The 19569-nt window shown below is 46.1% G+C and overlaps 1 protein-coding gene across 4 annotated transcripts in view; it reads left to right on the top strand.

The window, feature by feature from the left end:
• Positions 1-1705: 1705 nt before the first annotated feature.
• Positions 1706-19569, top strand: part of LOC131396005 (liver carboxylesterase-like) — a 30367-nt gene continuing 12503 nt past the window's right edge. Inside the window, exons 1-7 of one of the 4 annotated variants that reach the window (XM_058527835.1) lie at positions 2044-2133; positions 5065-5269; positions 8620-8764; positions 11732-11865; positions 14566-14719; positions 16710-16814; positions 18727-18831. In XM_058527835.1, the coding sequence (XP_058383818.1) occupies positions 2082-2133; positions 5065-5269; positions 8620-8764; positions 11732-11865; positions 14566-14719; positions 16710-16814; positions 18727-18831 (900 nt within the window). In that variant the 5' untranslated portion in view covers positions 2044-2081. Of the gene's footprint in view, positions 1758-2043; positions 2134-5061; positions 5270-8619; positions 8765-11731; positions 11866-14565; positions 14720-16709; positions 16815-18726; positions 18832-19569 lie in introns of those variants that run through there. The other 3 variants (XM_058527834.1, XM_058527837.1, XM_058527836.1) reach the window with 3 other exon arrangements.

Below are 19569 nucleotides of genomic sequence, written 5' to 3'. Positions count from 1 at the left end.
TTTAATGAAATATAATTCACATACTATAAAATTCACCTCTTTAAAGTGTACGATTCAAGGGGCGGTCCCGTGGCACAAGCGGTTAAATGTGCACACTCTGGTGCGGTGGCCCGGGGTTCGCCGGTTCAGATCCCGGGCCCGCACTGACGCACCGCTTGTTAAGCCATGCTGTGGCGGCGTCCCATATAAAGCAGAGGAAAATGGGCACGGATGTTAGCCCAGGCCCAGTCTTCCTCAGCAAAAAAGAGGAGCATTGGCATCGGATGTTACCTCAGGGCTGGTCTTCCTCACCAAAAAATAAAAATAAAATAAAAAATAAAAAATATATAAAATAAAAAAATAAAAGTGTACAATTCAGTGGTTTTAGTAAATTCACAAAATTGTGTAACCATCACTATTACCTAATCCCTGAGCCTTTCGCTCACTCCAAACAGAAACCTCATCCCATTAGCAGTGGTTCCTCATCCCCTCCTCCCCCAGCTCCTGGTAACCTCTCATCTACTTTCTATTCCTGTGGATTTGCTTATTCTGGATGTTTCTTATAAATAGAACCTTATAGTATGTGGCCTTTTGTGTCTGGATTTTTTCATGAGAATAATATTTTCAAAATTCAACCTTGAAATGAATGAAAACATTCTCATTGTAACAAGTAACTACACTTTTTTCTATGGCTGAATAATATTCCATTGTTTGGATAAATTACATTTTATATGTCTATTCATCAGCTGATGGACAATTGGGTATTTCCACTTCGGGTTATTATAAATAATGCTGCTATTTGTGTACAAGTTTTTGTATGGACATTTTTCAATTACCTTGTGTAGTTACTTAGCAGTGGAATTGCTGGGAAATGTGGCAACTCTGTGTTTCCTGCCACATTGTTTCCCAAAGCAGCAATAACGATTTTATATCTCGTTGTTTTCTCTCTTCACAATAGATCATGATTGTCTTTCTTTGTCAATAAATAGAAGTGTGCCTCTCTAGTTTGAGTGAATGCATAGTATTTCCTCAGTCAGCTGTTCCAGAGTGTACTTATTGAATTCACTATTGTTGGACATTTAACGATTCTATGAAACAGGCTTCATGCATCTTCCTCCTGTCCCCACAGGTAAAGGACACTTTCCCAAGTGTACCCAGAGCAATTTGTATCCCTCTATTTCGGTGCTCACACATTGCGTTGCAGTCCAACCCCCACTCCCATCCTATCAGTATTATCTACTACACAGTGAGCTCCTTGAGGAGATGGAACATTATTTGTATTCATCTTTGTATCCGTAACACCTAGCATAGTGCCAGGCATTTGGTAAACGTTTGAAGAATGAATGAATATATGGAATAATGAACAAATGGAAGGACGCATGCATGGATTGATGAATGAACGAAAAGAGCCAGGGACTGTGGAGGGATGGAGTTCATTGCCATAAGAACATTCTGCCCAAAGATCCCTGCATCTAGATGTAGTGAGTTCCCAGACCCTGGAGGTATGGGACATGAAGCTGAGTCACTTGGCAGGAATATTGTAATGTTAATTCAGCCATCAGAAGGTAGATTGCACTTAATTTAATATGTGTCCAAACTTGGCAACATAGAGCTCTATGAAGTTGCAGCCCAAGGAAGCTAAGAGATTTGTCCTCAGATCCCCAGCTGAGCAGCTGTGGGCCTGGGAGTTGCTCTAAAAGTTTTCAAGCTTGTTCTGTGGACCCCAGAACAGAGTCTCCCGTCGTCTAAAGGCATCTGTCTGCCTGTGCCTGCCTTTGGTAAGCTAACACTGCACTGAGATTAGAGTCCAGGAAGGGAGAAACACTTACATAACAAGTTGTTTGACCAGTCTGTGATTAGGTACTTGGAGTTCACTCTGCTGCTCAGATAAAAGAGGGTAAACTCTGGGAGGCGTGGTGTAGAGGCTCCAAAAATTCCCGGAGTGATCTTTGGAAGGGAGAGAGCTTTTCTGCCCGATTAGGCTATTGGCTGGGAGCCTGGGAGCTGGGGGCGGGGCGGGAGCTGGGGCTCTGGGGCCTGACTGCACAGCCCCTCCCAGCGGCTCTGAGATCTGCAGGCCCAGGAGCTGCTGTCCTTCCACCATGTGGCTCTTCACTCTGGTCCTGGTCTCCCTGGCCACTTCCACAGCTTGGGGTGAGTCCTTCTGAAATATAAATCGTGGGGGCACATTTGGAAATCTTTGTCCAGGGACAAAGTGATAGAGATGTTTATGGGCCAGAGACGTCAGAGGTCTGGTTCCGCAGTAGCTCACCCTCCAGACTTGTAGTGCGTAGCCCAGGCAGCCTGTTAGAGGAGGATAAAAACCCTGAGACCTCAGCTGCCTCAGCCACACATACAGGAGGGCACCAACCAACCTCATCCCTCCAGATGAGTACTTTGAATAACTCAGTTTATTTCCCCTTAATAATAGTCCAGATTTGGTCAAATCATGAAGAGCGGCTTAACAAAATATAAATATCAACTCTGGGGCCCGAGTGTGAGGGTTTGAGTCCCAGCTCAGCACTTACTAGGTGTGTGTCCTGAGACAAGGTACTTCACTTCTCTGTGCCTCAGTTTCCCCCTCTAAAATGGGGATGACAACAGCATCTACCTCACTGTACTGTTGTGAGGAGGAAATGGGTGATTGTTTCTAAAGAGCATAGTTTCTGGTATGAAGAGTGCAAAGAAATGTTTCATAAATAAAAGGGTTTTCTTCAAATATAATGTATTAAGAGAAATTTGAAGTATGGTAAGACCAACAGACCAGTAGCCAACTGCCATTGGAAATACAGTCTGTTACTCACAGTTCCCAAGGGCAGGGGGCACATCACCACCATGGTGGGCCACAAGGTGAAGCACTGGGGGGCATCAGAAGGCGAAGGGAAGAGGAGGAATTGTGGGGAAGGGTCTTTATCATAGTCGTTGTTGGGAGGAAGGGGTGAGGCAAGATAAGCAGGTTTAGGGTTGGCAAACTAAATAATTTCAATGGGCTCTGGGGCTTAGTGGCTGTTCCCACTTGTCAGGTACCTGACCCTGGAGGGATTAGGGCAAGATAATAGTGGCCTGGCCTGTGAGAGCCCCATTAAGAGGGTGGTTGGGGTATAGGATTGGACACGCTGGAAGGACAAGCTGATTCCCACCTCTAGGAATGGCTGCCTCTGGGAGGGGCAGTCCCTCCAGGGTCCACAAGTCCCTGTGTCCAAGCATCAAACACAGGCGCTAAAAGACATGGTTATTACAAAGGTACAGCAGGGGCCCTCAGAACGCATCTGTGTCATTTGATAGATGGAGAAACTGAGACTCAAACAGGGAAATGTGTTAGTCCAAGGTCACCTGGAAAATCATGCTCTGGACTCTCACTGTGACTCCTGAATGCAGAGCCAGTGCTCTGGCCATCAGAGTCCTGATAGCCCAGACCTCATCTGGACTCTATCTTCTTTCCAGTGGTATGACACTGTGAGAGGCCTGGAAGTGAGTAGAAGGGCAGAGTAAGAACCAAATTAGGAGGGATTATTCCCAACCAATGTTCACCTCCTGGCAATTCCATCTCATTTCCATCTTCAGAAAGTCCACATTGGCTGCCTACATTTCCTCAGCTTCCTCATCTGTAAAAAGGGTATATGGGCACCAACCTAGTCAGACTTTTGTGAAGATTAATTTAAATGACCTGGAATGCACATTCAGCACATAGGAAGTGCCCAGTATGTAAATGTTTCCTATAATATATGTGGTAACTGCTGCTCTTACCATTATTGCTGATGCCTCTCACCTCATCACCCACTTTTCCACCCTTGGCATCTGGCTTCTCTCCACTTCATCTCTCTTGAAGGTGAGCATTGGATATTCTTCTATAAGAACAAATCTGGATTATTCTTTCTGTTCTGGCCACACACGGTGAGAGAGATGTCAGTCTTGTGTCTACAGCAAAAGGAGAGCAACTGGGAGGATGAGAGGCTAGATATCATTTCCTGTGAGGAATGCTTGAACAAACTGAAGACGCACAAGTGAAGACCTGAGGGATGGGCACGATCAAATGTCTGAAAGGACACCTGCCCCACGACAGCTCAGGATGGTCCCACAGCAGGTAGAACCAGGGCTGATGGGGCAGCTGCAGGGAGGTGAGTTTCAGCTCAGTGAGGAAGCACTGTCTGCTCCACAAGAACGGAACAGACAGGAAGCTGACCCTCCATCTCTCCCTCTCTGGACGACCTTGCTCAGAGCCACCTGAAGAACCATCTTCTAGCTGGTTGTGTCACTCTCCTGCACTCCAGGACTGTTCCCTGCTGCTCATTTACCCGCTAAATAAAACCCCAACCCTTAGCCTGGCATTCGAGGCCCTCCCAGACATGAACCTATCTCAGCCCAGGATTCTTTTTGCCTCCCCACAGACTCCCTCTGGCTCAAATGGACCATCACTCTTTCTCTGGCAGGCCTTGCATTTTGCTGTCTCAGATCCTCACCTGGGCACATTCTCTTCCCTGCTTTATACCTTTATGGCCCCTCTTCCTTCTCCCCTTGCTCAGTCCTCCCACTACTGCAAGTCCCCGCTCTAAGGTCACGGCCTTCATGATGCCGCCAAACAGAAGGCCTCACTCTCTCTTATAACTCCTATAGGACCTTGCTGGTGCCTCTCTCAGGACACTGACCACTTTCTTCCCAGCAGGAGGGTCAAGTGTGTATGTGGCTCACTCTCCCTACAAGGTTCAGAGCTTCTGAGAAGAGGGGCCGCCTCTTGTTCATCCTCCCATCCAGCATGCCGCTCAGTGCCAGGATCCTAGTGGATAATTATTTCCAGAGGCTCTGACAGTGGAAACCCAGTGTCTCTTCATTCCCAGCAACCCTCCTTCTTGCATTTACTTTCACTTGATGCTGTTTTACCTCCAATTCCCATTTGCTCCCTAAGATAGCCCGATGAGTTAGGAAGGACAGTTAACGTCATCTCTCTTTTATATAAGAAGAAACTGAGGCCTAGAGAGTTGAGGTCACTCATTCAAGGTCACATGCTGAAAGTGGCAAGACTCACCTGGATTCCAGGTCAAACCTTCCACCTCTGACATGTCCTCATTTCCTCTCCATGTCCAGCAGGGCTCCCAACTTCACCGCCTGTTGTGGACACCGTGCAGGGCAAGGTCCTGGGGAAGTACGTCAGCTTAGAAGGATTTGCACAGCCCGTGGCCGTCTTCCTGGGCATCCCTTTTGCCAAGCCCCCTCTTGGACCCCTGAGGTTTGCTCCGCCACAGCCTGCAGAACCATGGCACGTCGTGAAGAACACCACCTCCTACCCTCCTATGTAAGCCGGGGGTGGCTTTGGCATCTTTCAGTGGGACGTTTGCCTAAAAGTGATGCAGGAAGGAGCCAAGGCTATCCTCTGAGTTGCTAGTACTGTGTTCTGGAATCATCAGGATACTGTAGATCCTTAGAGACATTCTAGAAGTCCCACAGCATTCTAGAGCCCTTTATTCAACAAATATTTATTGAGCACCTACTGTATGCTAGGCATGTTCTAAGGTTCCTGGGATCCATTAGTAAACAGAAGAGAAAAGCCTTTCTTCATGGAGCTTGCATTCTAGGAGGGGAGACCAATAATAAACAATATGCAAATTAATATTGTATTATGTAATCTGTTAGAATATGTTAGGTGCTTTGGGATAAAATGAAAAATGTGAGCAGGTGAAAGAGATCAGAAATAGTGGTTCTTTTATTTTTTTTACTTGAACTTTGCCATAGTTGACCAGTGGGGTGAACCAGGCTCTGTGTGGGTGAGGAGTGCTTTGGAGTATTGAAGGGGCAAGTTCTCAACTCCCAGGTGTGTCCAGCCACCTAGTCACGAGCAGAGCAGTGGTTGGTGTGTCCTAGTCACCCTGGACAAGTTGGGCAAAGAAGCCCCTCAGCCTCACCCCCCAGGGTGCCTGGATGCCTGTGTGCATCCCTTCAGACCTTATTCATCTTGGTCCAGCATTTCCAGGAATTTCCAGGATCCCACCTCTTGCCTTCTTTTCTTTTCTTTGTTTTCCTCTTCTATACTCTTCTCCCCTTCGTTTCATCCTTCCTTTAAAAATAATATTCACTGTTTTTATTTTTTGATTATAAGTGTAATACATACTTGTTACCGAAAAGTGAGGAGACACAGGTAAGGAAAGGTAAAAAAATTAAAATCATATACGATTCACCATCTGGAACGAACTGCTGCTCATATTTTAGATTCTGTTTAATCTTTTATCTCTTACCTATTTCCTCCTTAAAAATAGAACCACTTAAGAATCTGCATGCAATTCCAATGTCCCTTGTTTTTTTACACACCACCAAGCAATTCTTAGACACCAGCTGGGTGTCCTACAATTCAACTCAATTCAGACACTATTTACCAAAAAATGGGATCAGGGGCCACCGTTCGTATTCTCAGTCCCACAAGACTGCCTCTGCTTCAGCTGCTCATCACAAGTCCAGGTGGTTACCTGTGGTACTGACCCACTGGCTATAAATCAGAGGTTCCCATGACCCCCTCCTTGGGTTCCATTAATTTTCTGAAGCAGCTCACAGAATTCAGGAAACTAGTTTACTCTCTAGATGACCAGTTTATTAGGAAGAATATTAAAGGATAAGAGTCAGAAGCCAGATGAAGAGATCTGTAGGGTGAGGTCCTGAAGAAAGGAGCTTCTGTCCTCGTGGAGTTTGGGGCCCTGCAGGGTGACACGAGGAAGCGTTCTCGTTCACCAAGCTGGAGGCTCTCTGAACTCCCTTTTGATTTTTTATGGAGCTTCATTACAGAAGCATAAGTGATTAAATCATTGACCATTGATCACTGAACACTGATTCAACCTCCAGCCCCTCTCCCTTCGCCAGAGGTCTGGGCAGGGGACCCTGAAAGTTCCAACCCTCTAATCACTGGATGGTTCTCCTGGCAACCAGCCCCATCCTCAGGTGAGGTCCAAAAGTTAGCTCATGCATATAACAAAAGACAACTTTATAGTTCTTATCAGTTAAGAAATTCCAAGGTTTTAGGAGCTCTGTGCAAGAAACTGGACAAAGAACTAATATATATTTCTTATTATAAATCACAACATCCCATCACAGTATACAGGTAGTTTGGATGCCTGCTTTGCTCATTTATAAGTATATCATGAATATCTTTCTATGTCATTAAATACCACAGCCTCACAATTAATAGCTGCATTGCCTTGGGTATTGAATCATAATTTATTTACCTGATCTCTTATTTGGGGTCATTAAGTTGTTCATGATGTTTTTGATAATATAAATAGCTTTGTAATGAACACCCTGTAGGTAAATCTTTATACACATGCATGAAATTTTTTGAATAAGGTACAAGAAATGACTTTTCTGAGTCCAAGAGTAGGCACCTTTTGTTATATTTCCTTCCAGAAATGTCCCAACTACACTCTTTTCATTAATATATGAAAACCTCCATCCACTGGACCTTTGTCAATATTTGGGGTTATTGAAATTTTTTTGACTATTGGGTAGGCAATATAATAATAGTAATTATTATCATGATCATGATTATATATATATACTTTTGCTATTTATGCTGCATTATTTGAATCCTAGTGTTGTTCCCTTTTTTGACATTTGAATTTATTCTTTTATGAATATTGTGCCCCCTGTCCTTAGTGATCCAGGGAAATTTGCCCCAGGATGAAGATTGAAGTCATCTTTCTAGCCTCTGACTCTGCCACTTGACTGCTGTGCCATCGAAGCACCTTAGTGCCTCAGTTTCCTCATCTACCTACTGGGGGCAGTGATGCCTGCCTTCTGGGTACATTGAGATCAGGAAAGGTTGCTTATAACATCCTTGGAAACATAAGCACTCCATATGTCACGAGGCTGATCTGAGGATTAAATGAGTTATTACATGGAGTACAACACCCAGAATGCTGAGAGGACTCAGTAAATGTTACCGATTCTAATGTATGTTGGATCTTTCTTTAAGATCTCTTATTAGGCAAACCAGTAGTGCTTGCCTGGGATGGGTGATGATAGAATCTTAACATGTCAGGGCTGTAGGATCCTTATAGAAATCAGTCCCATCACCTAGATTGAGGCCCAGAGCGGGGATGGAATTCAACCAAGGTCACCCATCATATTAGTGGCTGAGGCAGGACTAGAATACAGTTCTTTTAATGTTGCCCAACAAATATTTCATCCCTGACCTGTTGTCCGCCCTAACTGCCTGCCATTTGAATGACTTCTGATAGTTTATGGAAGTCTCTCTTGGACTAGAACATGTTTTCCCAGTGAGAACATGGTCACCGTGAAGTCCGCCATAGGGAGTACAGCGGAGAGTCAGGCTGTGTCCAGGCATGAAGGAAGTGGTCCTCTCCCAGGTGCATAGGAAGCCTCCTCCCCTTGACCCAGGGCATCCCGAAGGCTCTGGGAAGGGGACAGGTGCCAGGGTTCCTCACTATACACAGTTCTGGAAGACATTAGTGAGCTCCTGCCCCCACCCCACACCTGGATCCCCAGAAAGCCTCCTGCCCATTCCAGTGAGTCCAACCTGGTAAGAGCAACTCTATTACAGGCCTAAATCTCCCAGTCCAAGGTCCAGCCTGACTGCAGAAGACATCTCCTCGCTTAGCTCTGATTGAACCTCAGGAGTTGTTCTTTTCCTTCCCCTCCCAGGTGCTCCCAAGTCACAGAGCCTGTGCAGATGGTCTTAGACATGGATACCAACAAAAAGGATGGCATACATCTCCAGATTTCTGAAGACTGTCTTTACCTAAACATTTACACTCCCGCTGACTTGACGAAGAAAAGCAGGTTACCGGTAAGCAGTGGGAACCACTGGTCAAGGCTGGTGAGTTCCAGCCTCCAGGATCTTCTGGTGGAGACTGGAAGAGGATGAGGCAGTTTGGGGTGGGGACATCACCAGCCATGGCTGTTTCAGGGGCCCCAGAGGTTTCTTTACCCACCACAGCCAGACCACGTGACAACAGGAAATGTAGGGTATAAAGCTTTTCCATTCTTCCCTTCTAGGTTCTTTGACTAGCCTAATAATTAAATTGACATAAGACAGATTAACAAGAGAAATATAAATTCAATTTTGCACATATAGGAGCTCATAAAAAATTGAGCATCAAATAAGTGACCAAAGCAAGCACCATTTATAACTTTGGACAAAGAGACAATTATTTGTGAAGATTTGACAAAGCAAAAGGTTTTGGGTTGGGGTAACAAGTTCAAGAGGGAGCAATAAAAATGGTTTACACAGCCTTCTCGGTCTTGAATTCCCTGTCTCTGCTGATAAGGATGCCGTTTACCCTCCAGGTGCAGGGAGGGTACGCTTTACGTGGGAGATTTATTTCTTGCTTTCAGGGGACAAAAGGGATTGAGAGTGACCTTGCACTTGCTGTTTCCCAAGTAATTTTCTTAAGTAAATTTATTTCAAAATAATCAGCACACAACAATGGCATATTTTGGGGTGGCATATTCTTCTCCCCTTCAACCTCAGTTTTGCAGTGACAAAAATAGGATCTTTTGGGGAGCCGGCCGTACATCTGTAACGTAGCATTCAATTTTTCCAAGGTCTCTTACTTTAATAGAAGAACAAGAATGATTACTCTTGGATGATAGATTAAGAATCTGATACACAGAGCAGATAAGATAAATTTCCAGTAACGTTATAATTGGAAAGAAATGTAGAGATAAGCCAACAACCCAACTCTTCTTTACAGGTAGAGAAACTGAGGCCCAGAGAGGGGTAGGCGAGGTGACACAGTAAGGTTGACAGTACAAGAGCGCAAGTCTTCTGATCTTCAACCAATGCTCTTTACACAGACTAGGAAATTGAGCCTGTGTGTGGCCTGTCCTCAGCATACAAAGACCCATGTCGAAGAGTTTCTCCTGATAAAAGTGTGGAGAGTAGAACATGGGTCAATCCAAGAAGCACTTTCCTTTGCCTTCGGCCAACTATCTGGGACTTTGTTGTAGCTAATTTCCCTCCCTGATTGTCTTTGGCATGGGCTGATGACCCAGTGAGTCAGCATTTCCTGTATAAAGGGAGGCACAGAGATGGGGCATTCTTCCAGACCTGGCTGGAGGGTGGGGATCCCTGAGGTGGAGAAGGGAGGGATGTGCGCACCCAGCCACCTCCCAGGACACAGCAGGCACGATGCCCAGGAGTGGAGGAGGCATCTCTGAACTCATGACTAGAAGCAGCACTGCACATGCTTGGCCTAAAGAGGTGAGGACAAGGGTTTACCCATTCATTCAAACATTCATTCATTCATTCTTCCATTATGTACTCAGTGTCCCATATACATAGCTACACTTGGGGGTTAGGAGAAAGGAGGAACTTAAATCAACTACCATGCAGCCCCTGCCTTTGAGGATCTTACCATCTGGGGTGCACAGACAGACTAACTTCAGCAAGTCACTGCTGACCAGCCCTTGGCTCAGCCTTCACTCAGAGATGACTCACATTCAGTCCCTCCAGGGATCAGAGGTATGGGAGGAACAATGGCTCTGGGTACTTGGAGGCAGGAGAACCTCTAGTTATGGACACAGTTTCTTGAACTACAGGGCCTGGGTTTAAATTCTGGTTCTGCCTCTTACTAGCTGAGACACTTGTCTCTGTTTCCTCAAAAGGAGAATAATCACATATGAGTGTTCAGTGATGAATCTCAAGCTATATCTCAGTGCCTGGCGAGGAACACAAGGCAAGCACTCCTGATACCTTAGTTAGAGTTGAAGGGAAGATCTTACTCCTTCTCTAATAGCTGGCCTATTGCACCATGGCCACTGGCTGCGGTGTGCTAGGCTGTTCAAGGCGTGGACTCCGGAGCCTGACTGCCTGGGTTCAAGTCCTGCTTCCACTACTTATTAGCTGCATGACTTCGGGCAGGTTAAGTGTCTCGGTGTTTCTGTCTGTTAAATGGGACAATAATAGTCCCTACCTCATGGATGGTTTATTTCTAAATGCTTAGAACAGCACTTGGCACATAGTCTGTGTTACGACTTCTGTTTTTATTAACAAAATTATTACAATCTGATTATTTTAGCCATTCTCACTTCCCTCCTATGTGAGCTCTTTAAAGGCAGGAGCTGTGAGTCATGAATTGCTGTTTGAACACTGGTCGTCAATTCTTATCACAGTCCCCAGCACATAGTAGGTTCTCAGATCATGTTAGTCAAATGACTGAGGACTTCTTGGAGGAGGTGGCTTCTAGGCTGAGCTTTGCAGTATCAGTGGAATTTGCAGATGCAAAAGAATCAGGGGGAGACAGAGGGAAGGTATATCAGGAAGACACATCACTGGGGGCATGTGTGCTTCTTGAGATAATCATTCACGCATGAGAGAAGTTTAATTCACTGCATAAGAGGTGACTTAGATGAAGCTGAAGGACAAGTGCTGCAGCATGCAGAGTATGCTGAGCTGGGGGAGGGGTCCAGGCATGAGGATGACGGAAGTGTTGGGGACAAGATGACACCCTTAGCCTTGAATGTGCCCATGATGGTGTTCCCAGCATGAAGAGCCCTGGGAGGAGGTGGCACTGAGGCTGGTGGGACAGGCAGGGGCCATGAGATTGCATTGAATGGGGTAGTGGCCTGTCCCCAAGCTGGGAGTGGGGGGAGAAGGTAAACTGCATCTTCCAGTTTTCTGGGGACTACGGGACTTTGTATAATGGTCTCCTTGAGTCATAACCAAAAGCTAGGGAACCAAAGCAGACAACCTCTTGAGGTCCTTCCCAGTTCTGCTTCCTGTATCCAGTATGGTGTCTTCTTCCCTGTCCAGGTGATGGTGTGGATCCATGGAGGTGCTCTGTTGATAGGGGAAGCATCAACCTATGATGGGCTGCTCCTCTCTGCCCATGAAAACGTGGTGGTGGTGACCATTCAGTACCGCCTGGGCATCTGGGGATTCTTCAGGTAAGATATCAGTCTCTTCTCAGTGCACACTGGCCCCCAAAGCAAGGGTTCTAGGACCAAAGGGACCTTTGCTAAATTCTCTAGTAAGGCATCCAAGTCCCTTCATAATTGGGCTCCACCTACGTTCTCCTTCCCCAGCCGCAGTGGCCCATGTGCTTCTGAGCTTTTGCATGTGCTGTTCCCTCTCCCTGGAATGCCTACTCTACCTGACAAACTTTTATTCATCCTCTAAGGCCCAAACCAAATGTTTGTTTTAAGTGCCATTGATTGGATTCTGACTCCTAACAACAATGTGCAGCAGAGAACTCTGCCTGGTGATTCTGTACCATCCTCTCTTCTTCAGGCTCTATATCATAAAATGCTCTGCTGCTGTTCATAGAGTTTTCATGGCCAATTTTTTTGGAAGTGGGTGGCCACGTCCTTCGTGGTCTATTTTGGTCCATCTTGGTCAGGAAGTGCAGCTGAATCCTGTCCACCACGAGTAACCCTGCTGGTATTTGAAATACTGGTGGCAAAACTTTTAGCCGGGTGGTGTGGTTCCCTAATGGGGAAACAAACCTGAGCCATGATGGTGAGGCAATTGAATCCTAACCACTAGACAGCCAGGGCTGGCTAACTCAAATGTTACCTTCTCTGAAATGCTTATCTCCTTTTCGCCTGTGCTGCTCCAGCACATTGCAACCTCTAAAATGTCAGTTAGCATGCAGCACAGCAGTTAGAGGCTTACACATCTTACCTCATGGAAAAGGAAGGAAGGAGCAGACTCATGGTGGGAGCTCAGTGAATGCTCGTTGGGGAAGGAATAGATTGCTAGAGTTGAGAGGTTAATGGAGCATCTGATCCCAGTGGACAACCATCCCAGGAAATGCCAGGTCCTCTCATGTCATTTCTTTCTGCATTTGGCATATGCATGAGTCAAAGCTAGAGTCCTTTCCATCTGGCCCCCTGGAAACAGTAGCCAGGTTTCCTGCAGAAGACAGTTACCATGAGCCTTTTCTGAATGCTCTAGGACCAGGACCTCTGACCCTGAGAGGGGTGACAGGCGGGCTGAAGGAAGAGTGGGCTACTCCCTGCAATTACCTATACAGCTGGAGAAGAGTTATTCCAGGAGGGTCATGACCCAGGATGTATCGCCTTCATTGAGACTGCTCATCTCTTTCACCCATGGACCATTACTCTGCTCCCCATTAGAGAAAAACTGATACATCTACTCTCCCTGCTCCCTCTCCTCTCCATCTCTCCTGTGCCCACGCCAGTCAGATTTCCACCCCGACCGCACCACCAGACTGTTCTGGTCAAGGTCACCAATGACCAGTGGCTCTTGGCCCAACCTTGGCAAACATCCACACGACATCTTGGGAGCTTCCACACATGATAGTTCATACTTTTTGGAAATGCTTCCTCTCTCAGCTCCTGGCCACCTCCTACCTCACAGACTGCTCCTTCTCAGCCCCTTCCCTAGACCCTTCTCCTCCCCATTCTCAGGCCTCTATGTGCATCTCCCTCTCCATCTCCACTGCTGCCCTGAGTGACCTCAGGGGGCACTTTCACAGCTCCCTATTTTTAGCCTTTAGTTTCTCCTTTGAAACCCAGATGCACATCGTTAACTTCGTCCTTCTAGCTCCTACTATCTCCTCTGGACGTCTAAAGGGCATCTCACACTTCACAGGGACAAACTTACCCGTTGACTGCCATGGCCCCTACCCCAAAACACTTCTACTTTCCCCACAGTGCCCCCTGCTGACCTGTTGGTGGCTCTATCCTTTCGGTAGCTCAGGATAAAGGTCTGTGGTCAGCCTTGATTCTTCTCTTTTTCTAAAACTCCACATCCAGTGGATCAGTAAATCTTTTGGCTCCATCTTTAAGATTCATTTAGACTTCAGCACTTCTCACATCCACTCTTCCACCCACCCCAATCTAAGCCCTCTGTGTCTCTCCCATGGATTATTGTAACAACCTCCTACTTTTATAATCCTGCGATTTTGTACTCTGTCTGATCCAAACAGCAGTCAGAGTGATCATTTAAGCCATGAATGGAGTCATGTCCTTCCCCTGCAGTGGCTTCCCTCCCTACTTACAGTGACATCGACGTCCTCACCAAGGCCTGCAGGGCTCTTTCCGGCTGTGTGTGCTACACTCACACTTTGTTCACTGGACTCCAGGGCCTTTGCACTTGCTGTTTCTTCCACCTGGAATTCCCTTCTTTGGATATTTGCAAGGCTCTGTGCTCATTCATTCAGGTCTCTACTCAAATGCCACAGCCTCAAAGAGGCCTTCCTTGGTCATGTGATCGGAAAAAGGACCTCACTGCCCCACCTCTGCCTTTTTGTTTTCCCACTTTTGTTTTTCCTGAAAGCACTTTCACTACCTGACATATTCTATACTTATCTGTTTATTTGTTTATGATCCGTAGTGTGAGCTCTGGGTAGTCAGAGATTTGCCTGTTTTGTGCTCAGATGGGCTCCTGGCTCTTAGAACAGTGTTTGCACATGGTAGATGCTCAATAGACAGATGGGGATGAAGGACTGTAGAGCCCACAACAGAACGATGCTGCAGGAGAGGAAAGCGGGTGAAGACCCCTGGGTGAGGGCTGTGGAAGCCCCATCTCATTCCACAAGGCTCACCTAGAGCCTCTTCTTTGGTCCTGAGAGCCCTGCCATGACTTCTCTGCTCCCAACCCACCCTGTTCTCTTCTCACAGCACAGGGGACGAGCACAGCCGAGGAAACTGGGGTCACTTGGACCAGGTGGCCGCACTGCACTGGGTCCAGGAGAACATTGCCCACTTTGGAGGGGACCCAGGCTCTGTGACCATTTTTGGAGAGTCAGCGGGAGGTGAAAGTGTCTCTGTTCTTGTAAGTGTTCCTGGACCTGATGTGGCTCCTGATGGGACCCTTGGAGACAAGCGGATTTAGCCATGGGCACCTTTACTTACAAGACCTGGACCAAAGGCTGACCTCAATCTGCACAGCATCAAATAGTGGGGAGCTAATGGGTAAAATCTCCTTGATGTCCACAAAGCTCAGAGCTCAGCTTAGCGTGCTGGGGCCATAAGAAACTCCTACAGTAGCTGCATCAATAACATTCCTCTCTGCTTACTTGGTTGAGCTCTCTCTCTCCTTCCTGCTCATTTTCATGTTAGGAAACATCTCACATCTCTTGGGAAGTAGGGCTGGGTATGGATTATGAATAAGAGGAGTCAACCATGAAGGTTGGGCAGAGTGTCTTGTTTGGCTTGAAACCAGACCTTCATGTCAGGGGGACATAAGCACTAACAACAGGTCAGTGGCCTCCTCTGAGGTGGTCTTATGTCTTGTCCATGCCCAAGAGGGACAGCAACAGTCTCTGGACTGAAGGATGGAGCTGGGCTAGGGAAGGTGGGTGGGAGGGAGGAGGGTTCAGAAGGTGGAGTGGGGAGGGATGGGACAGGGATGTGGGACACAGACATGACCTGGGAGCCTGGTGTGGGGAATGGGGCTGAGGGAGCCACTGAGGGAAGAAAGGATGGAAAGCCAGGTTAGAAGGTGCTGGGAGGGCCGGCCCCGTGGCTTAGCGGTTAAGTGCGCGCGCTCCGCTACTGGTGGCCCGGGTTCAGATCTTGGGCGTGCACCGAGGCACCGCTTCTCTGGCCATGCTGAGGCCATGTCCCATATACAGCAACTAGAAGGATGTGCAGCTGTGACATACAACTATCTACTGGGGCTTTGGGGAGAAAAAAAGGAGGATGATTGTCAATAGATGTTAGCTCAGAGCCGGTCTTCCTCAGCAAAAAAGGAGGAGGATTAGCACGGATATTAGTTCAGGGCAGATCTTCCTCACAAGAAAAAAAAAAAAGAAGGGGCTGGGAGCTTTAAGGAACCCTCCAGGTGCCTCAGAGTTGGGAGACACAGGACTATTACTGTGTTTTCAAAACATGCATTTGTTTCATACTTGAATACTCAGAGGGAAACTTTTTTATATTCTATACAGTTGGGAAAAAGGAAAATACAGATAACTCTAAAGAAGAAAAAAGTCATCCATAATCTCATTACCCAGGTGTACTCACCATGGACATTTTGACATGTATTTTTCTAGTCATTTTTCCATGACTCAGCTTGTCTATCTATCTATCTATCTATCTATCTATCTATCTATCTATCTATCTATTATCTATCTATCTATCTATCTATCTATCTATCTATCTATCTATCTAACTATCTATTTATCTGTCTATCATCTTTCTATCTCTCTTTCTCTCTATCTAGGACTTTTTAAACAAAAAAAGCTTCCTTAACATTATAGCACACCATAAATCTTTCGCTAAGCATTATGTACTCTTCCATAATTTTATTTTTCAAGTTTGTGTAGTATTGCATGGTAGGAATAAAAAAATAGCTTATTTACCCAATCTCGTAATATTGGAATCTTCAATTATTAAAAGTGTACGTTTTTACACTTAAAACAGCCTGAGGATTCTTAGAAATCATTGTGTGCCTCCATGATCCTTTGTCCTAGAATATTCTGAGTAATGGAAATGCAGAATCAGAACCGTGTGTTTAAAGTGTTTATAGGAATTTATAAGCATATCTCAGATACTTTTGATTGTTATAATAAGCATGTGTCACACATGTCCTGTTCTGTCCCTCACTCTGTGGTACTAGTCCCCTCCAGCTGAGGGAAGTTTTCTTGGAGAAACCAAGTTCCAGGTCAACCTGGGGAAAAGGCCATGTCAGGAAAGGACATGTCATGTCCACTGAGCCCCAGGGTCTCCAGGGGAATTGGCCAGAGCAGAGCAGTGGATGGGGGTAGCCCTTAAAGACCACCCACTGTGAACATAAACTCTCTTCCTCTCCCCATGTCTCCCAGGTGTTGTCTCCACTGGCCAAGAACCTCTTCCACCGGGCCATCTCTGAGAGTGGCGTGGCCCTCAGTGCTGCCCTGGTCAAGAAGGACTCAAAGGCCACAGCTCAGGTAGGTCTCACACTGGACCACTCCTGCGCCCTGTGCTCTGCTCTCCTGGAGTCTTCAGTGGCCTTTCTTGCTGTGGGATCCAGCTGACATCCTCAAGGAAACACAGAAGTGAGAATGGCTGAGTGGGAAGGGCAAGGATACCCTCACCCAACCTCCCAGTTATCCAGCTGAGCAAACTGTGCAGAGAGTGGAGGCAGCTTGTCAAGGTCAGAGAGTGACCAGGGCAGAGCTGGGACTCAAGCTCACAACTCTGGATTGTCAGCACAGTGCACTGTCCCTGGTAAGTCTTCCCAAAGTGTGTCCGTGTGGAGTGCCAGGACAGACAGTGGCAGTGGAGTGTCATTGTGTCTTGTCTCTCTCAGGATCTGAGTTCTGGTGAACCCATTTGCAGCATGTGTACCTGGAGTGAGTCTTACCAGAGGGCTTTGTAACTGGGGGTGGTTCCTGGAAGATTCATTCCTGATTCATTCATTTATTTATGGATTCAATCAACAAATAATTTTGATATAGCCAGACATCTAGCAGCCTCTAGACACTTCTTCTAATGAAGTAGACAGATTAATGATTACATAATCCCACAAATTATAAAATGTCCATTCTGAAAAGAGCAATAAAGCAGAGGTACCTGATGTCATAACAGAATTCAAAAGGAGCAGTTAGTCCAGTTAATAGGGGATTGTCATCAGAAAAGACTTCCTGAAAAAAGGATCAGAGGGATCAACAGTAATTTACTTGATAAAAAAGGAATGCTCTAGGAAGAGGAAATAGCACTTGCAAATGTCCTGTGGCAAGAGGGAGTATCTCTAGTGAAAGAGAGTGAGAAAGGCTGATGTGGCCAGAGCAGAAGGAACAGAGGGAACATGGAGTGAGCTGAGGATGGGGACACTGCAGGGGCTGTGCTGCACAGGACCCTGTGAGGACTTTGTCTTTGTCTGGAGACTGTTAGGAAGCCAAGGAAGAGTGAGCAACAGGAGGCTCTGCTGAGGAGCGCCCACTGGAGTCGGTGATGTGGGGCGTTCTGGTAGGGCTGTGAGAGCTGGTTTTCTGGAGTGGTGGGGGCAGCAGCCAGACTTAAAGGGAATGGAAAGTAGGAGGAGAGGAAAGGAAGACACCAGGAATTTGTAGAAATTTTAAGAATGTTTTTCAGAATTCTTTGGTTGTAAACAACAGAAGCCCACTTGACCAGGCTTAAGTGGAGGAGGGGGAAATTATTTAAAGGAAACAAATGTGGCAGAGCTGGGGCTGGATTTTGCTATCAAACAGGAAACAGAAATTGGGAAAATGAAGGGAATCCTAGACTCTCATTCTTGCTTCTCTCTCTCTCTCTCTCTCTCTCTCTCTTTCTCTCTCTTTGTCTCTCTCTCTCTCTCTGTCTGTCTCTGTCTTTCTCTCTCTATCTCTCTTCCCTACTTCTCCCTGTACCTTTTCATTTATTCAACAAAATCATACTGATTCTGTGTCAGACACTGTACTAGGCTCTGGGGAGTCCTACACACTTTCCAAGGACCTGCCATCACTGAGCCTGCCTTCTGTCCATTTGTATCTTCTCCTCTGGTCTTGCCCGATGACCGAGTGACTTGCCTGAAGCCAAATGGCTAGTAAGTGGATGAGCCAAGATTTGAAACCAGACAGTGTGATTCTGGACTCCATGCTCTTAAGCCCCACTCCGTGCTGCCTCTCCTTAGATGTTCAGCTCCGAGATCCTTATGCCCATTTTAACATAGATAAGGTAATAGAGATTGTGGCCGTGAAATTGGCATGACTGGGACCAGGACCCACACCAGCTGGTCTAGAGCATTTTCTGTCACCTCCCTGCTGCCTTTAGATATTGAGGTTGGGATGGAACACCTCTTTATTGACCGAGGGAAGGAACGTGGCTCTTAAATTCTGCTGTGCCCTATCATCTCTGCAGCAAATTGCTGTCTTTGCTGGGTGTAACACCACCACCTCGGCTGTCCTTGTTCACTGCCTGCGCCAGAAGACAGAGGAGGAGCTCCTGGAGACCACGCGGAAGATGGTAGGTGCATCCGTTCTCGTGACTGCACACTGCCCTACTTTGTAAACTTTGCCCCAGGCTTCATCATTTCAGCTGTCCCCTTACCCCAGAAAAACTACCTGGGACAAAGTCTTGCCTCTCAGGAACAGGTTCAGCCTCTGGATCTAAATAAGAATTTTCTTGTTTTTCTTTTTCATTATGAAATGTCTCAAACGTTAGCAAAATCAAAAAATAACTTGATGAACAATTGTGTAATAATCCTCCAGCTCTACCAAAACTTACTATTTTGCCATTCTTGTTTTCAGATATATTTTTAAGAAATTAAATATTACATATTCCTATAGGTGACGACCATCCTGAATTTTGGTAATGGGTATAGTAAGATCAAAGTTTTTTAGAAAGGTTGTCACAATTTATCTTTGCTAATCTAGAAACTACCTCAATTGTAACCTTTGTTGGCTCAATTTTCTAGATTTTCTGAGACACTACCTCAGTTTTGATTCTAGGATACCCACATATCCATTCACTCTTCCATTCATTTATCCATTATTCTTCTTATTATCCGTCTATCCGTCTTCCAATCTATCCAATTCATCAATATCGTTTCATCAATTTAACATCAATAACTTTCATTCATTTATTATCAATCATCCATGCATCATCAAAATGCCATGTATCTTCACTCCATGTTCCATCCCTCTAAAATGAATGATCCATCCATCACCAATATGGTAGCTGTCATCCATCTCTCCATTTATT

The sequence above is a fragment of the Diceros bicornis genome, chromosome 32, assembly GCF_020826845.1.
Source record: "Diceros bicornis minor isolate mBicDic1 chromosome 32, mDicBic1.mat.cur, whole genome shotgun sequence".
Classification (NCBI taxonomy): Eukaryota; Metazoa; Chordata; class Mammalia; order Perissodactyla; family Rhinocerotidae; genus Diceros; species Diceros bicornis.
Note: the sequence above shows the minus strand (reverse complement) of the source record. Positions and strands in the feature narration are given on the sequence as shown.